Source organism: Thermobia domestica, chromosome 5, assembly GCF_964235325.1.
Source record: "Thermobia domestica chromosome 5, izTheDome1.hap1.1, whole genome shotgun sequence".
Classification (NCBI taxonomy): Eukaryota; Metazoa; Arthropoda; class Insecta; order Zygentoma; family Lepismatidae; genus Thermobia; species Thermobia domestica.
In genome coordinates, this window is record NC_137458.1 from 294,393,885 (window position 1) to 294,408,503 (window position 14,619).

A 14,619-nucleotide genomic window follows, 5' to 3' on the forward strand; every position below is an offset into this window, starting at 1 on the left:
ATAGTAATGTCCGTTTACTAAAACAGAAAATGCTTTCTTTTTTAGTAGTGTTTAACAACTAACCTTTACAGGATGTTTCAAAAATGAACCTATGGGACCATCGTAGGCGGGTCAATACTTTACTGAGGAACTGGTATGTAAACTATCCAAATATCCATATTTAAGAATGTTCCAGTACTTGCCCACCAATTTTTAGAGAGAAAGATGGAGAGTGATCAAGTACTCCCAAACAGCCTCTAAAAATGATTGTGCAAGTACCGGAAGTTCTGAAAGATAGATATTTGGATAGTTCACATACTAGTTCCTCAATGATGTCATGACCCGACTACAATCGGTCCTATATTAGTAAAACTATGGACCTTTAAAGTTAATCTTTTCACGTTTTGGATATCCTATAACTACTAACAATGCACTTCCGACAACAGGTCCATATGAACATTTTTCTTATTTTGATGTGAGGAATCTATTCCCAAAATATTGTTACAAACTTTTGTAACACACTGCAGGCCCGTAGCCAGCCCAAAAATTTAGGGGGGGGGCGGTAGAAGTTAGGGGGGGCCCGACCCAATCATATTATACTTAATCACCATATTATAGTTCATTTGCAAGCCTACCGTGAAACTTTTAGGGGCCAGCCAAAATTTAGAGGGGCGCGGCCCCCCTAGCCCCCCTCGTGGATACGGGCCTGACACACTGCATATAAGATAACACCAGTAGTATATTACTCTCATCATGTACGATGGTTGATTTAGCGACTACCAGTTTAATACTTTACTTCAAAGTGCGATGGAGTTGAGGTACTACTAGACTTATTTCAAACCTTAACACTATTCGGGCAATATAGAGCCATTGTATTGAAGTAACACAGTCTTGTTTTGTACTATGTAGTTCTTGAAAACTTTACATTTTGCAACAAATTTTCCTTCCGGTGGTGGCAGAATAACAACAATGATAAAGATGATTCTTGATGTTAACTCATTACATTCGTATTCATTAAAAAAAAAAAAAAAAGTACAATTTTCATGCAAACACATTTTTCTGGGTGTTATTTTTCTTTTCCGAGGTAATATTGAAGAACTTCTCGCAATGACTCACAGATGGCAGCATTAGCTCTGAAGCAAGTAATATGTACCCATTTTCCGTTATGACAGTTTTGCATTGTCAGGATATTTGTTGTTAAAATTTTTTTAAAAACGAAAATAATACGGTGGTAATTAAAAATTTGCTGAATAAGCATATAGAGGCGACAGAAATACATAGACACGAAAATTGCTTTAGGGGAGTCAACTTCATCAATTTCAACTATTACTAAGGGGACACCTAAGTTTAACTCGTGAAAGCCTGGAAGATGACCCGCGAAACTGATGCTTGACTAAAAACGTTTCAGAATGCAACTTTTAAAGAATAACTAAGACTGATCAAGGAATCAATAGATTTTATGCATATATTCGTAACCATTGATGAACTATGGGTACGATTACACTTCAGAAGGACAATCGCCAAAACAATGTAAACATTCAAGAATGCAATATGGGTGTGAAATCTGCTCTAAACATTGGTTACTTTTTCTTTCTTTTTTCTTTTTCTTTTTTTTCTTTTTTTCTTTTTTTCTTTAACATAAAAAGTATTTTTCCCTGGTTAACCATCACTGCTGAACACTACGTGTACAACTTTTGGACATAAGAGCAACTACAGGGAAAGATCAAATCAGGGGCGGATCCAGGACGGACTTCTGGGGGGGGGGGTTGTAATACTTATACTTAGAGCTACTTGTAAGAGCTCCAAACTCTGGATCAAAACAGTTTTATGCATTTGAAATACACATTGACTTGAAATATATTTATTCAAAACTGATTCCACTTACTTCTGGTAAACGCTTCTTCTTACATTCCCAAAGAGCAGACGCATAGTCACAGCAACTCATGTCACCTGTTGAAAAATAAGTAAATATAATTTAGATTGTAATAGCGAAGATTCTAAAATTAGAAGTTTCATTAATAACTTATTCCAGTATTACTACAAGAATATCAGTAGAACTTTTTGTTAAAAATTCTGTGGTAAAATTCTAATGAAAGATTGACAAGCTTCCTGTCAGAACACCAATATTAAATTACAAAAGAAAGAAAGAAATATTTGGGTTTTACGTCCCACGGTTAGGCTAAAGGGGACGGTGATTATGAGAAATGAATGAAATGGTGGAATGAAGAAAGTGAGAGGAAACGGGAGAACCCCGAGAAAACCCACGCACACGGTGTTTGTCAACCACAAAGTTCACTTGGTGGAAGAGCGGGGTTTGAGCCCAGAACCCCAAGCACCAGAGGTGAACGTTCTACCACTGAGCCACCGCGGCCCCTAATATTAAATTACAGTGAACCATGATAATTGATATTAAACTAACTATAGTTCTGACTACCTAATTGTATGCATTGAAATGCCCGAAAAATCAATCTCCGCAGAAACATGTAATCTCCTTTCGATTAATTTAGGAAAGCGAAACTCAGTATATAAACTTATTAAAAAATAAGTGAACACGTCCCAGCGTTAAGAGGTCGAAGGAAAGGGGGCGTTTCTCTATATTATTTTCGCCGTACTGCAAGCGACGTTATCTTTTTTGTTTGCGTTCGCATCATGAAAAAATTATAGAACAATTTTAAATGAATTTTGAAACAAGATTAATACCTTCCTCGTGCTAGGTGTTTATTATCATGATATTTTGATTAAAGAACATATCTAAGAATGTAAGGAGTTTTATCATTACATTTTCATTCAAATGCCTATTCCAGGGAGAGAAGTTCAAATATTGCATATAAGTCTATTCTCTCCGTGCAAAGAACGGACGTTTCAGCTAGTACTAATATAAAGCTAAAGGAATTTTAGTGAATATTATTTTACAAACATGAGTATACTGATGAAGTGGTATATACTGAAGCCATATAAAAATAATAAATTTGCTTTCGAAGGGAGCATGGGTATGCTTGTCCGTATACATTTTGTTGAATAAAAGAGGTCCTAATTTAGAAAAAAAAAATGTAACACTGATGTAAGTGAAAGATTATGGGAAAATTCGTGGATTGAGAATGCATACATTGTATCATGGATAATTTAAAACCACTTTTTTGGTCATGTGTCTGTCGTCTCCCCCACTAGAAATGAAGACTCTATCACTGACCCCTAGATATACCTTGATTTTCAAAATTTTCCAAAGTAGGGGAGAGAGTGGAACACTTCTTTCGCGTGAGGGGCCGCGGTGGCTCAGTGGTAGAGCGTTCACGTCTGGCGCATGGGGTCCCTGGTTCGATCCCAGCTCGCTCCAAGTAAACCTTGTGGTGGACAAACACCGTGTGCGTGGTTTTCCTCGAGGTTTTCCTGTTTCCTCCCACTTTCTTCATTCAACCATTTCATTCATTATTTCATCATCATCGTCGCCTTTAGCCTAACCGGCATAACCCTAGGACGTAAAACTTAAGGATTTCGTTTCACTTTTTCTTGTTTCGGGGGTCTGGAAGGGGGAGGTGAGAAAAAGGACTTAAGTATTACGCCTAATGATTGTCAAGAAACAGGTGTGAGAAAGCATATTTAGCTAAGTGTTGAGTTTAGGAAATGCCATTTAAGTAGTAGTGGTCCGCGTATGGCTTAATGGCTCAAAGGTCAAAGGTCAATGACCTTGGCCCGGGGTCAATGACCTAGGGGTACCTAGGACCACCCCCTCTAAATTTTGGCAGGGGTACCTTGGCCCACCCCCTAAATTTTGGCAGGGGTACATAGGACCACCCCCCTTAAATTTTGGAAATTGCCAAATTTAAAAATTTGGTATGGTAGCCTAGGACCTTAGTATGTACCTCTATCAGTATTGGGTGTCTATGTCGTTCCCTTTTATGGGTAAAAAATTGCCAAAAATTTAAATTTCGGGGGTTTTTGACCTAATTTATCCCCTTGGATGAGGTGTTATTACCCTATATAGTTATATGGGCGTATACAGGGGTCCATTCCCTTTCATAAGACATGGGTATATTAATGCACCCCTTGAAAATTTGGGAGGGGTACCATGGCCCACCCCTTCATTTTTAGAAATTGCCCAATTTAAACATTTGGTATTATAGTATAGGACGCTAATATGGATCACTATAAATTTGGGTGGTCCACCTCGTTCCCTTTTAGGGGTACAAAATTGCCAAAATATAAACGTAAGCAATACGTTGTACCACGTGTTTGGTTTTCGACCTAATTTATCTCCTTGGATGAGGTCCTATTACCTTATATGATTATATGGTCATGTATAGGGGTCCATTCCTTTCATAAGACATAGGTACATTTGTGCACCCTTTAAATTTTTGGATGGCCCACCCTCTAAATTTTGGCAGGGGTACATAGGACCACCCCCCTTAAATTTTGGAAATTGCCAAATCTAAAAATTTGGTATGGTAGCCTAGGACCTTAGTATGTACCTCTATCAGTATTGGGTGTCTATGTCGTTCCCTTTCATGGGTAAAAAATTGCCAAAAATTCAAATTTCGGGGTTTTTTGACCTAATTTATCCCCTTGGATGAGGTGGTATTACCTTATATAGTTATATGGGCGTATACAGGGGTCCATTACCTTTCATAAGATATGGGTATATTTGTGCACTCCTTTAAAAATTTGGGAGGGGTACCTTGGCCCACCCCTTAAATTTTGGAAATTGACCAATTTAAACATTGGGTATTATAGCACAGGACCCTAATATGTATCGTGATAAATTTGGGCGGTCCACCTCATTCCCTTCTAGGGGTACAAAATTGCCAAAATATAAACGTAAGCAATACGTTATACCACGTGTTTGGTTTTTGGTCGATTTTATCCCCTTTGATGAGGTGTTATTATCCTATATAGTTATATGGTCATGTATAGGGGTCCATTACCTTTCATAAGATATGGGTATATTTGTGCACTCCTTTAAAAATTTGGGAGGGGTACTTTGGCCCACCCCTTAAATTTTGGAAATTGACCAATTTAAACATTGGGTATTATAGCACAGGACCCTAATATGTATCTTGATAATTTTGGGCGGTCCACCTCATTCCCTTCTAGGGGTACAAAATTGCCAAAATATAAACGTAAGCAATACGTTATACCACGTGTTTGGTTTTTGGTCGATTTTATTCCCTTTGATGATGTGTTATTATCCTATATAGTTATATGGTCATGTATAGGGGTCCATTACCTTTCATAAGATATGGGTATATTCGTGCACTCCTTTAAAAATTTGGGAGGGGTACTTTGGCCCACCCCTTAAATTTTGGAAATTGACCAATTTAAACATTTGGTATTATAGTACCGGATCCTAACATGTATTATGATAAATTTGGATGGTCCACCTCGTTTCCTTCTAGGGGTACAAAATTGTCAAAATATAAACGTAAGCAATACGTTGTACCACGTGTTTGGTCTTTTGGCCCAATTTATCCTCTTGGATGAGGTTCTATTACCTTATATGGTTATATGGTTATGTATAGGGGTCTATTCCCTATCATAAGACATAGGTACATTTGTGCACTCCTTTAAAAATTTGGGAGGGGTACTTTGGCCCACCCCTTAAATTTTAGAAATTGCTCATTTTATATATTTGGTATTATAGTACTGGACCCTAACATGTATTATGATAAATTTGGGTGGTCCACCTCGTTCCCTTTTAGGGGTACAAATTGCCAAAATATAAACGTAAGCAATACGTTGTACCACGTGTTTGGTTTTACCTAAGTTATCCCCTTGGATGAGGTTCTATTACCTTATATGGTTATATGATTATGTATAGGGGTCTATTCCCTATCATAAGACATAGGTACATTTGTGCACTCCTTTAAAAATTTGGGAGGGGTACTTTGGCCCACCCCTTTAATTTTGGAAATTGCCCCTTTTTACATGTTTGGTATTATAGTATAGAACCCTAATATATATTACTATAAATTTGGGTGGTTTACCACGTTTCCTTTGATGGGTACGAAATTGCCAAATTTTAGTACAACCACGTGTTTGGTTTTGGCTCAATTTATCCCCTTGGATGAGGTCCTATTACCTTATATGGTTATATGATCATGTATAGGGGTCCATTCCATATCCCCTTAAATTTTGGAAATTTTCCAATTTAAGCATTCGGTATCATAGTACATGACCTCAACATGTATCATGATAAATTTGGGTGTTCCATCTTGTTCCCTTTCATGGGTAAAAATTACTAAAATATAAACATAAGCAATATGTTGTACCATGCGTTTGGTTTTTGGCCCAATTTCTTCCCTTTGATGGGGTTATATTACCTTATATGGTTATATGGTCATGTATATGGGTTCATTTCCTATCATAAGACATGGGTACATTGACGCACCCCTTGAAAAATTTGGGAGGGGTATCTTGGCTCATCCACTCGGTTTTAGAAATTGTTTTAATATAAGCATTTGGTATCATAGTACAGGACTTCAATATGTACCACTATAAATTTGGATGGTCCACATCGTTCCCTTTCATGGGTAAAGAACTACCAAAAATCGAATTTCGGAGGTTATTGACACCTATTTAGCACGTTATATGGTTTATTACCTTTATATGTTTATGTTCCCTTTTAAATTTGGGAATTATCAAATAACAAAATTCGGTAAACGTTTTCTAGGACCCATTGGTGTTCCTCTTATGGCCAAATATTCAAAATTTAAATGTTATTGACCGGCTTTATTATTGAATAAGTACAGGATTTATTACTTTTTTCATAAGACACAGGTGTATTTGTGTACCAATCTTTAATTTTGGGAGGGGTACATTTCTTATTGTCATATCAATAATTGGTAATTGTTCTTTGGGTAAATCATTATGATCACGTGATCAGTTATTGACCTATGATGGGATTAGGAGTCCAGGACATTGGTACATTGAAACTTTGTAGGATAATTTGAGAATGCGTCATTGGTATTGATTATTACAGCCAAATATAAACGTAAGCAATACGATGTACCACGTGATTGACCTTGATGAGGTAGTGTACAGGGATACATAGCTAACCTTATTGAATCTTATGACATAGTCTTAAGGGAATACATGCTACAACACTGGCAAAGTTATTGTTGATGCAATTTGATTGGTTGATCACTATCTTTCGTGCAATCTGATTGGCTGATCACTATCTTTCGTGCAATCTGATTGGTTGCTGATTTTCAAATCTTTGCTGCATTCAGTTTTTAAGTTTTGTTTAACATTTAAAAATCGGTTTCGTTCAACATTTTGGACTCACTGATAAATATGATCAAAACCGTTTATTTGTTAATCGAATAGTTAAAAACCGGATAAAGTTTGACGGTTAACCGTGAAACGTAAATTTTTTTTAGTTTGAAATTTTTTGTTTTAATTTTTTTGTTTCAGAATTTTGTTTGAAATTTGTTTCAAAATTTTTTGTTTGAAAATTTTTTTGTTTGAAATTTTTTGTTGCAAAATTTTGTTTGAAATTTTTTTGTTTAAAATTTTTTGTTCGAAATTTTTGTTTTGAAATTTTTCGTTTCAGAATTTTGTTTGAAAATTTTTTTTGTAAATTTTTTGTTTAAAATTTTTTTGTTTGAAATTTTTTTCGTTTGAAAATTTTGTTTGAAATTTTTCGTTTCCAAATTTTTTGTTTGAAATTTTTTGTTTCAAAATTTTGTTTGAAATTTTTTTTGTTTCAAAATTTTGTTTGAATTTCTTTCGTTTGAAATTTTTTTGTTTGAATGTTTTTCGTTTCAAAATTTTGTTTCAAAGATTTTTGTTTGAAATTTTTTGTTTCAAAGTTTGGTTTGACATTTTTAAAGTTTGTGCACTCATTAGTAAAGAACCGGAACTGTTTAGAACTAAAACCTCTGGCAACATTGTGGTGCAATAGTACACGTTAGAACATGGTGCAATAGTACACGTCAGAACATGATAATGAAACGTCATCAGTTTTGCATCATCGTTCGCGTTAGTATTCATGATAACATCATCATGGCTACTTGTCTGCAGTTTCTAAACACGCGTGATGTGATGAAATCATTTACCAAGATTACTGATTTACAACAGAATGTACCTTATAGAATCTTAGCTAGCCAAATGATCCCTACAGAGTTTGGATTAAGAATCGTAGTGAAGCTTGAAAATGATAAGAATATAATTTTACCAGCAAGATATTTACCCATGGAATCATCAAAACAAGAAGAACTGCTGCGTTTCTTAAATACTGGATCTGTATCTTTATGTTACAAAGGATTCTTGGGTCGAAGTCATCAACTTGAATTTAGTACACAGCCAGATTCGTCAGCAAATCATGAATTCAAACGTCAGCACATTTCTTTCCAATGACGTCAGCTGTAGTTGTATGAATTTGGTTGGTCGGCATGACGTCAGCAACTGTGATGAAATCATGAATTCAAACGTCAGCACATTCTTTACCAATGACGTCAGCAATAACTATAAACCAGCAAATACAGTGTCATATCACGAAATCATTTGAGCAAGTGCTTTTCAGGAGGAAAGATGTGTACTTCTAACGATAAAGAGTTCATCTTCGCAAGCTATTATCCAATAAATATATTTCAAACAAAACATGTGATGATTGGTATCAGTGCTAGAACATTTGAACCTGTGATTCGATTGGGCAAAGCAGAACAATTTGGTGTACAACTGACCTGTGAAGAATGGCAAATATTATGTTCACGAATCGACCAAATGAACGATTATTTTCATGATGAGCTAAATGTGACCATAGTCAAATCATTAGGCTCAAATCATGAAGTGGTGCTGCGTACAGTCCTCGAAGAGAAGATGGTGCTGTTACGTAAAAAGAGTACATTCCATGTCCCTCGCAACATGGTGTATCTAACACAAACTGAATGGAACAAATTCATCAGCGTATTTCAGTGTGTTAAACATGCAGTGGAAGTGTGCAACAAAACTAGTATATTCCTGAAAAAGTACTATTTTGAAAAATGTGTTATGCATATTGTACAACATGTATCTAGATATTGTGATGGTTGTCAACATCGTTCGTGGGTGCATACATGTATTGATAAACAGTTTATTTGTGATCAAATGAACATTGACTTTCCACCAATTGATATTGCATTAGACCTTAAAAGACTTCAATTGGAATTAAAATTATATGCTAAAGACAAACTAGTGCAAGAAGTTCAAAATACATTGTATCGACAATATCCAGAACCGCTATCTGGTATGGATGTATGTGGAGTGTAATAAAATGATCCATTTCAATGAATTGTGTTTTTTCATTTCAAGTACAACCCCATATTCTGACGTGTACTATTGCATCATGAAAAAAAATATTGACAAAGGTTTTTGTTCTAAACAGTTCCGGTTCTTTACTAATGAGTGCACAATCTTTTAAAAAAAATGTCAAACCAAACTTTCAAACAAAATTTTTGAAACGAAAAAATTTGGAAACAAAATTTTCAAACGAAAAAAATTTCAAACGAAAAATTTTAAACAAAAAAAACTGGTAACGAAAAATTTCAAAACAAAAATTTCGAACAAAAAATTTTAAACAAAAAATTTTCAAACAAAATTTTGCAACAAAAATTTTCAAACAAAAAAATTTCAAACAAAAAATTTTGAAACAAATTTCGAAACAAAAATTTTTAAACAAAAAAATTCAAACAAAATTTTGCAACAAAAAATTTCAAACAAAAAAATTTTCAAACAAAAAATTTTGAAACAAATTTCAAACAAAATTCTGAAACAAAAAAATTAAAACAAAAAATTTCAAACTAAAAAAATTTTACGTTTCACGGTTAACCGTCAAACTTTATCCGGTTTTTAACTATTCGATTAACAAATAAACGGTTTTGATCATATTTATCAGTGAGTCCAAAATGTTGAACGAAACCAAGATTTTTAAATGTTAAACAAAACTTAAAAACTGAATGCAGCAAAGATTTGAAAATCAGCAACCAATCAGATTGCACGAAAGATAGTGATCAGCCAATCAGATTGCACGAAAGATAGTGATCAACCAATCAAATTGCATCAACAATAACTTTGCCAGTGTTGTAGCATGTATTCCCTTAAGACTATGAGTCATAAGATTCAATAAGGTTAGCTATGTATCCCTGTACACTACCTCATCAAGGTCAATCACGTGGTACATCGTATTGCTTACGTTTATATTTGGCTGTAATAATCAATACCAATGACGCATTCTCAAATTATCCTACAAAGTTTCAATGTACCAATGTCCTGGACTCCTAATCCCATCATAGGTCAATAACTGATCACGTGATCATAATGATTTACCCAAAGAACAATTACCAATTATTGATATGACAATAAGAAATGTACCCCTCCCAAAATTAAAGATTGGTACACAAATACACCTGTCTTATGAAAAAAGTAATAAATCCTGTACTTATTCAATAATAAAGCCGGTCAATAACATTTAAATTTTGAATATTTGGCCATAAGAGGAACACCAATGGGTCCTAGAAAACGTTTACCGAATTTTGTTATTTGATAATTCCCAAATTTAAAAGGGAACATAAACATATAAAGGTAATAAACCATATACGTGCTAAATAGGTGTCAATAACCTCCGAAATTCGATTTTTGGTAGTTCTTTACCCATGAAAGGGAACGATGTGGACCATCCAAATTTATAGTGGTACATATTGAAGTCCTGTACTATGATACCAAATGCTTATATTAAAACAATTTCTAAAACCGAGTGGATGAGCCAAGATACCCCTCCCAAATTTTTCAAGGGGTGCGTCAATGTACCCATGTCTTATGATAGGAAATGAACCCATATACATGACCATATAACCATATAAGGTAATATAACCCCATCAAAGGGAAGAAATTGGGCCAAAAACCAAACGCATGGTACAACATATTGCTTATGTTTATATTTTAGTAATTTTTACCCATGAAAGGGAACAAGATGGAACACCCAAATTTATCATGATACATGTTGAGGTCATGTACTATGATACCGAATGCTTAAATTGGAAAATTTCCAAAATTTAAGGGGATATGGAATGGACCCCTATACATGATCATATAACCATATAAGGTAATAGGACCTCATCCAAGGGGATAAATTGAGCCAAAACCAAACACGTGGTTGTACTAAAATTTGGCAATTTCGTACCCATCAAAGGAAACGTGGTATACCACCCAAATTTATAGTAATATATATTAGGGTTCTATACTATAATACCAAACATGTAAAAAGGGGCAATTTCCAAAATTAAAGGGGTGGGCCAAAGTACCCCTCCCAAATTTTTAAAGGAGTGCACAAATGTACCTATGTCTTATGATAGGGAATAGACCCCTATACATAACCATATAACCATATAAGGTAATAGAACCTCATCCAAGAGGATAAATTGGGCCAAAAGACCAAACACGTGGTACAACGTATTGCTTACGTTTATATTTTGACAATTTTGTACCCCTAGAAGGAAACGAGGTGGACCATCCAAATTTATCATAATACATGTTAGGATCCGGTACTATAATACCAAATGTTTAAATTGGTCAATTTCCAAAATTTAAGGGGTGGGCCAAAGTACCCCTCCCAAATTTTTAAAGGAGTGCACGAATATACCCATATCTTATGAAAGGTAATGGACCCCTATACATGACCATATAACTATATAGGATAATAACACATCATCAAAGGGAATAAAATCGACCAAAAACCAAACACGTGGTATAACGTATTGCTTACGTTTATATTTTGGCAATTTTGTACCCCTAGAAGGGAATGAGGTGGACCGCCCAAAATTATCAAGATACATATTAGGGTCCTGTGCTATAATACCCAATGTTTAAATTGGTCAATTTCCAAAATTTAAGGGGTGGGCCAAAGTACCCCTCCCAAATTTTTAAAGGAGTGCACAAATATACCCATATCTTATGAAAGGTAATGGACCCCTATACATGACCATATAACTATATAGGATAATAACACCTCATCAAAGGGGATAAAATCGACCAAAAACCAAACACGTGGTATAACGTATTGCTTACGTTTATATTTTGGCAATTTTGTACCCCTAGAAGGGAATGAGGTGGACCGCCCAAATTTATCACGATACATATTAGGGTCCTGTGCTATAATACCCAATGTTTAAATTGGTCAATTTCCAAAATTTAAGGGGTGGGCCAAGGTACCCCTCCCAAATTTTTAAAGGAGTGCACAAATATACCCATATCTTATGAAAGGTAATGGACCCCTGTATACGCCCATATAACTATATAAGGTAATACCACCTCATCCAAGGGGATAAATTAGGTCAAAAAACCCCGAAATTTGAATTTTTGGCAATTTTTTACCCATGAAAGGGAACGACATAGACACCCAATACTGATAGAGGTACATACTAAGGTCCTAGGCTACCATACCAAATTTTTAGATTTGGCAATTTCCAAAATTTAAGGGGGGTGGTCCTATGTACCCCTGCCAAAATTTAGAGGGTGGGCCATCCAAAAATTTAAAGGGTGCACAAATGTACCTATGTCTTATGAAAGGAATGGACCCCTATACATGACCATATAATCATATAAGGTAATAGGACCTCATCCAAGGAGATAAATTAGGTCGAAAACCAAACACGTGGTACAACGTATTGCTTACGTTTATATTTTGGCAATTTTGTACCCCTAAAAGGGAACGAGGTGGACCACCCAAATTTATAGTGATCCATATTAGCGTCCTATACTATAATACCAAATGTTTAAATTGGGCAATTTCTAAAAATGAAGGGGTGGGCCATGGTACCCCTCCCAAATTTTCAAGGGGTGCATTAATATACCCATGTCTTATGAAAGGGAATGGACCCCTGTATACGCCCATATAACTATATAGGGTAATAACACCTCATCCAAGGGGATAAATTAGGTCAAAAACCCCCGAAATTTAAATTTTTGGCAATTTTTTACCCATAAAAGGGAACGACATAGACACCCAATACTGATAGAGGTACATACTAAGGTCCTAGGCTACCATACCAAATTTTTAAATTTGGCAATTTCCAAAATTTAAGGGGGGTGGTCCTATGTACCCCTGCCAAAATTTAGGGGGTGGGCCAAGGTACCCCTGCCAAAATTTAGAGGGGGTGGTCCTAGGTACCCCTAGGTCATTGACCCCGGGCCAAGGTCATTGACATGCACCCCGGGAGGGGTACTTTGGCCCACCCCTTAAATTTTAGAAATTGCTCATTTTATATATTTGGTATTATAGTACTGGACCCTAACATGTATTATGATAAATTTGGGTGGTCCACCTCGTTCCCTTTTAGGGGTACAAATTGCCAAAATATAAACGTAAGCAATACGTTGTACCACGTGTTTGGTTTTACCTAAGTTATCCCCTTGGATGAGGTTCTATTACCTCCCTACCAAAATTTAGGGGGTGGGCCAAGGTACCCTTGCCAAAATTTAGAGGGGGTGGTCCTAAGTACCCCTCGGTCATTGAGCCCGGGCCAAGGTCATTGACCTTTAACCTATGACGTCACAAAGGTCGATTCGCGCATAACGGGGGGACTACTACTCATTTAGGATGATTTTGGAAATTTTGTATAATAACTCTCATGAAATGGGGTCAATGTTTCACTTTTGCACGCAGGAAATTGTTATCAAAACTTCGTCAGAAAATTTAATTAGTGACAATTGCTAAAATTCCCGAAATCAACCAAATTTAAACTCGTTTTCTATCACAGTGAATAGATAATTGTGTACTGTTAATATTATTTGCTATCAATCAAAGAATGGCAACCTATTTGTTATTTTGTTTGAATTGAATTGAATTAAATCATATCTTTAAAAAGAAAACTCTAGATGACTTTATAGAACGAAAAAGCAGGTTGTTTTAAAATGTGGACATCTAAGGCAGGGTTTCACAACCTTTTTCAACTTGCGGCACACTACGGATGTTACTTGGATTCTCGCGGCACACTTATAGATATTATTATTTAAATATTTGTAAATATAAAACACAGTGGTATTTTTTCTGTGATTATTGAAGATCTTCTCACAAAGAAGAAAGCTCGATCACTGGTTTTCCCCTATGGTCAATCATTATGCTTATTTTTCATTCTAATTAGAAAATAAAAAACAATTGCAATGAAATATTGGACTCCGGTTTTCAAAATACACTTTCTTTTTAAAAACTGTATCCAACCTTGTACTAAGAAGGAAGATCACTAAATAACGAACGAACAAACAAATCTCTTTTACTTTTAAAACACAAATGTAGGTAATTTGTCGAAAGGATTGAATGATATTTTAAATTTTCAAGTTACGAAATAGTCTGCAACAATAAAGAAGCAATAATGGTCATAACAATGATAACAATTACTATTTTTCAACATTAGAAATGTACAGAACAGTAACCCGGTTTGAAACTTAAAATTGTAGATTCATAGTAGAGGTTCATAGTAATCTAAAATACAAATACATTTTTTCCTACGTTTTGCAATTTGATTGGTATAAAATTAATAATTTTGTTTCGATTCCTCGCGGCACACCAGCGGCCCATTCACGGCACACCAATGTGCCGCGGCACACCGGTTGGGAAACGCTGATCTAAGGAATATAAAATAATTATACTTTACTCTAAATTATACTTATACA

At 35.3% G+C, this 14,619-nt stretch overlaps 1 protein-coding gene across 1 annotated transcript in view; it reads right to left on the reverse strand.

Moving 5' to 3' along the window:
* LOC145685598 (uncharacterized) overlaps positions 1 to 14,619 on the reverse strand; it is a 39,519-nt gene that overhangs the window by 11,045 nt on the left and 13,855 nt on the right. The window contains exon 5 of the mRNA XM_081757986.1: positions 1,865 to 1,929. Coding sequence (XP_081614112.1) covers positions 1,865 to 1,929 — 65 coding nt within the window. The remainder of the gene's footprint in view (positions 1 to 1,864; positions 1,930 to 14,619) is intronic.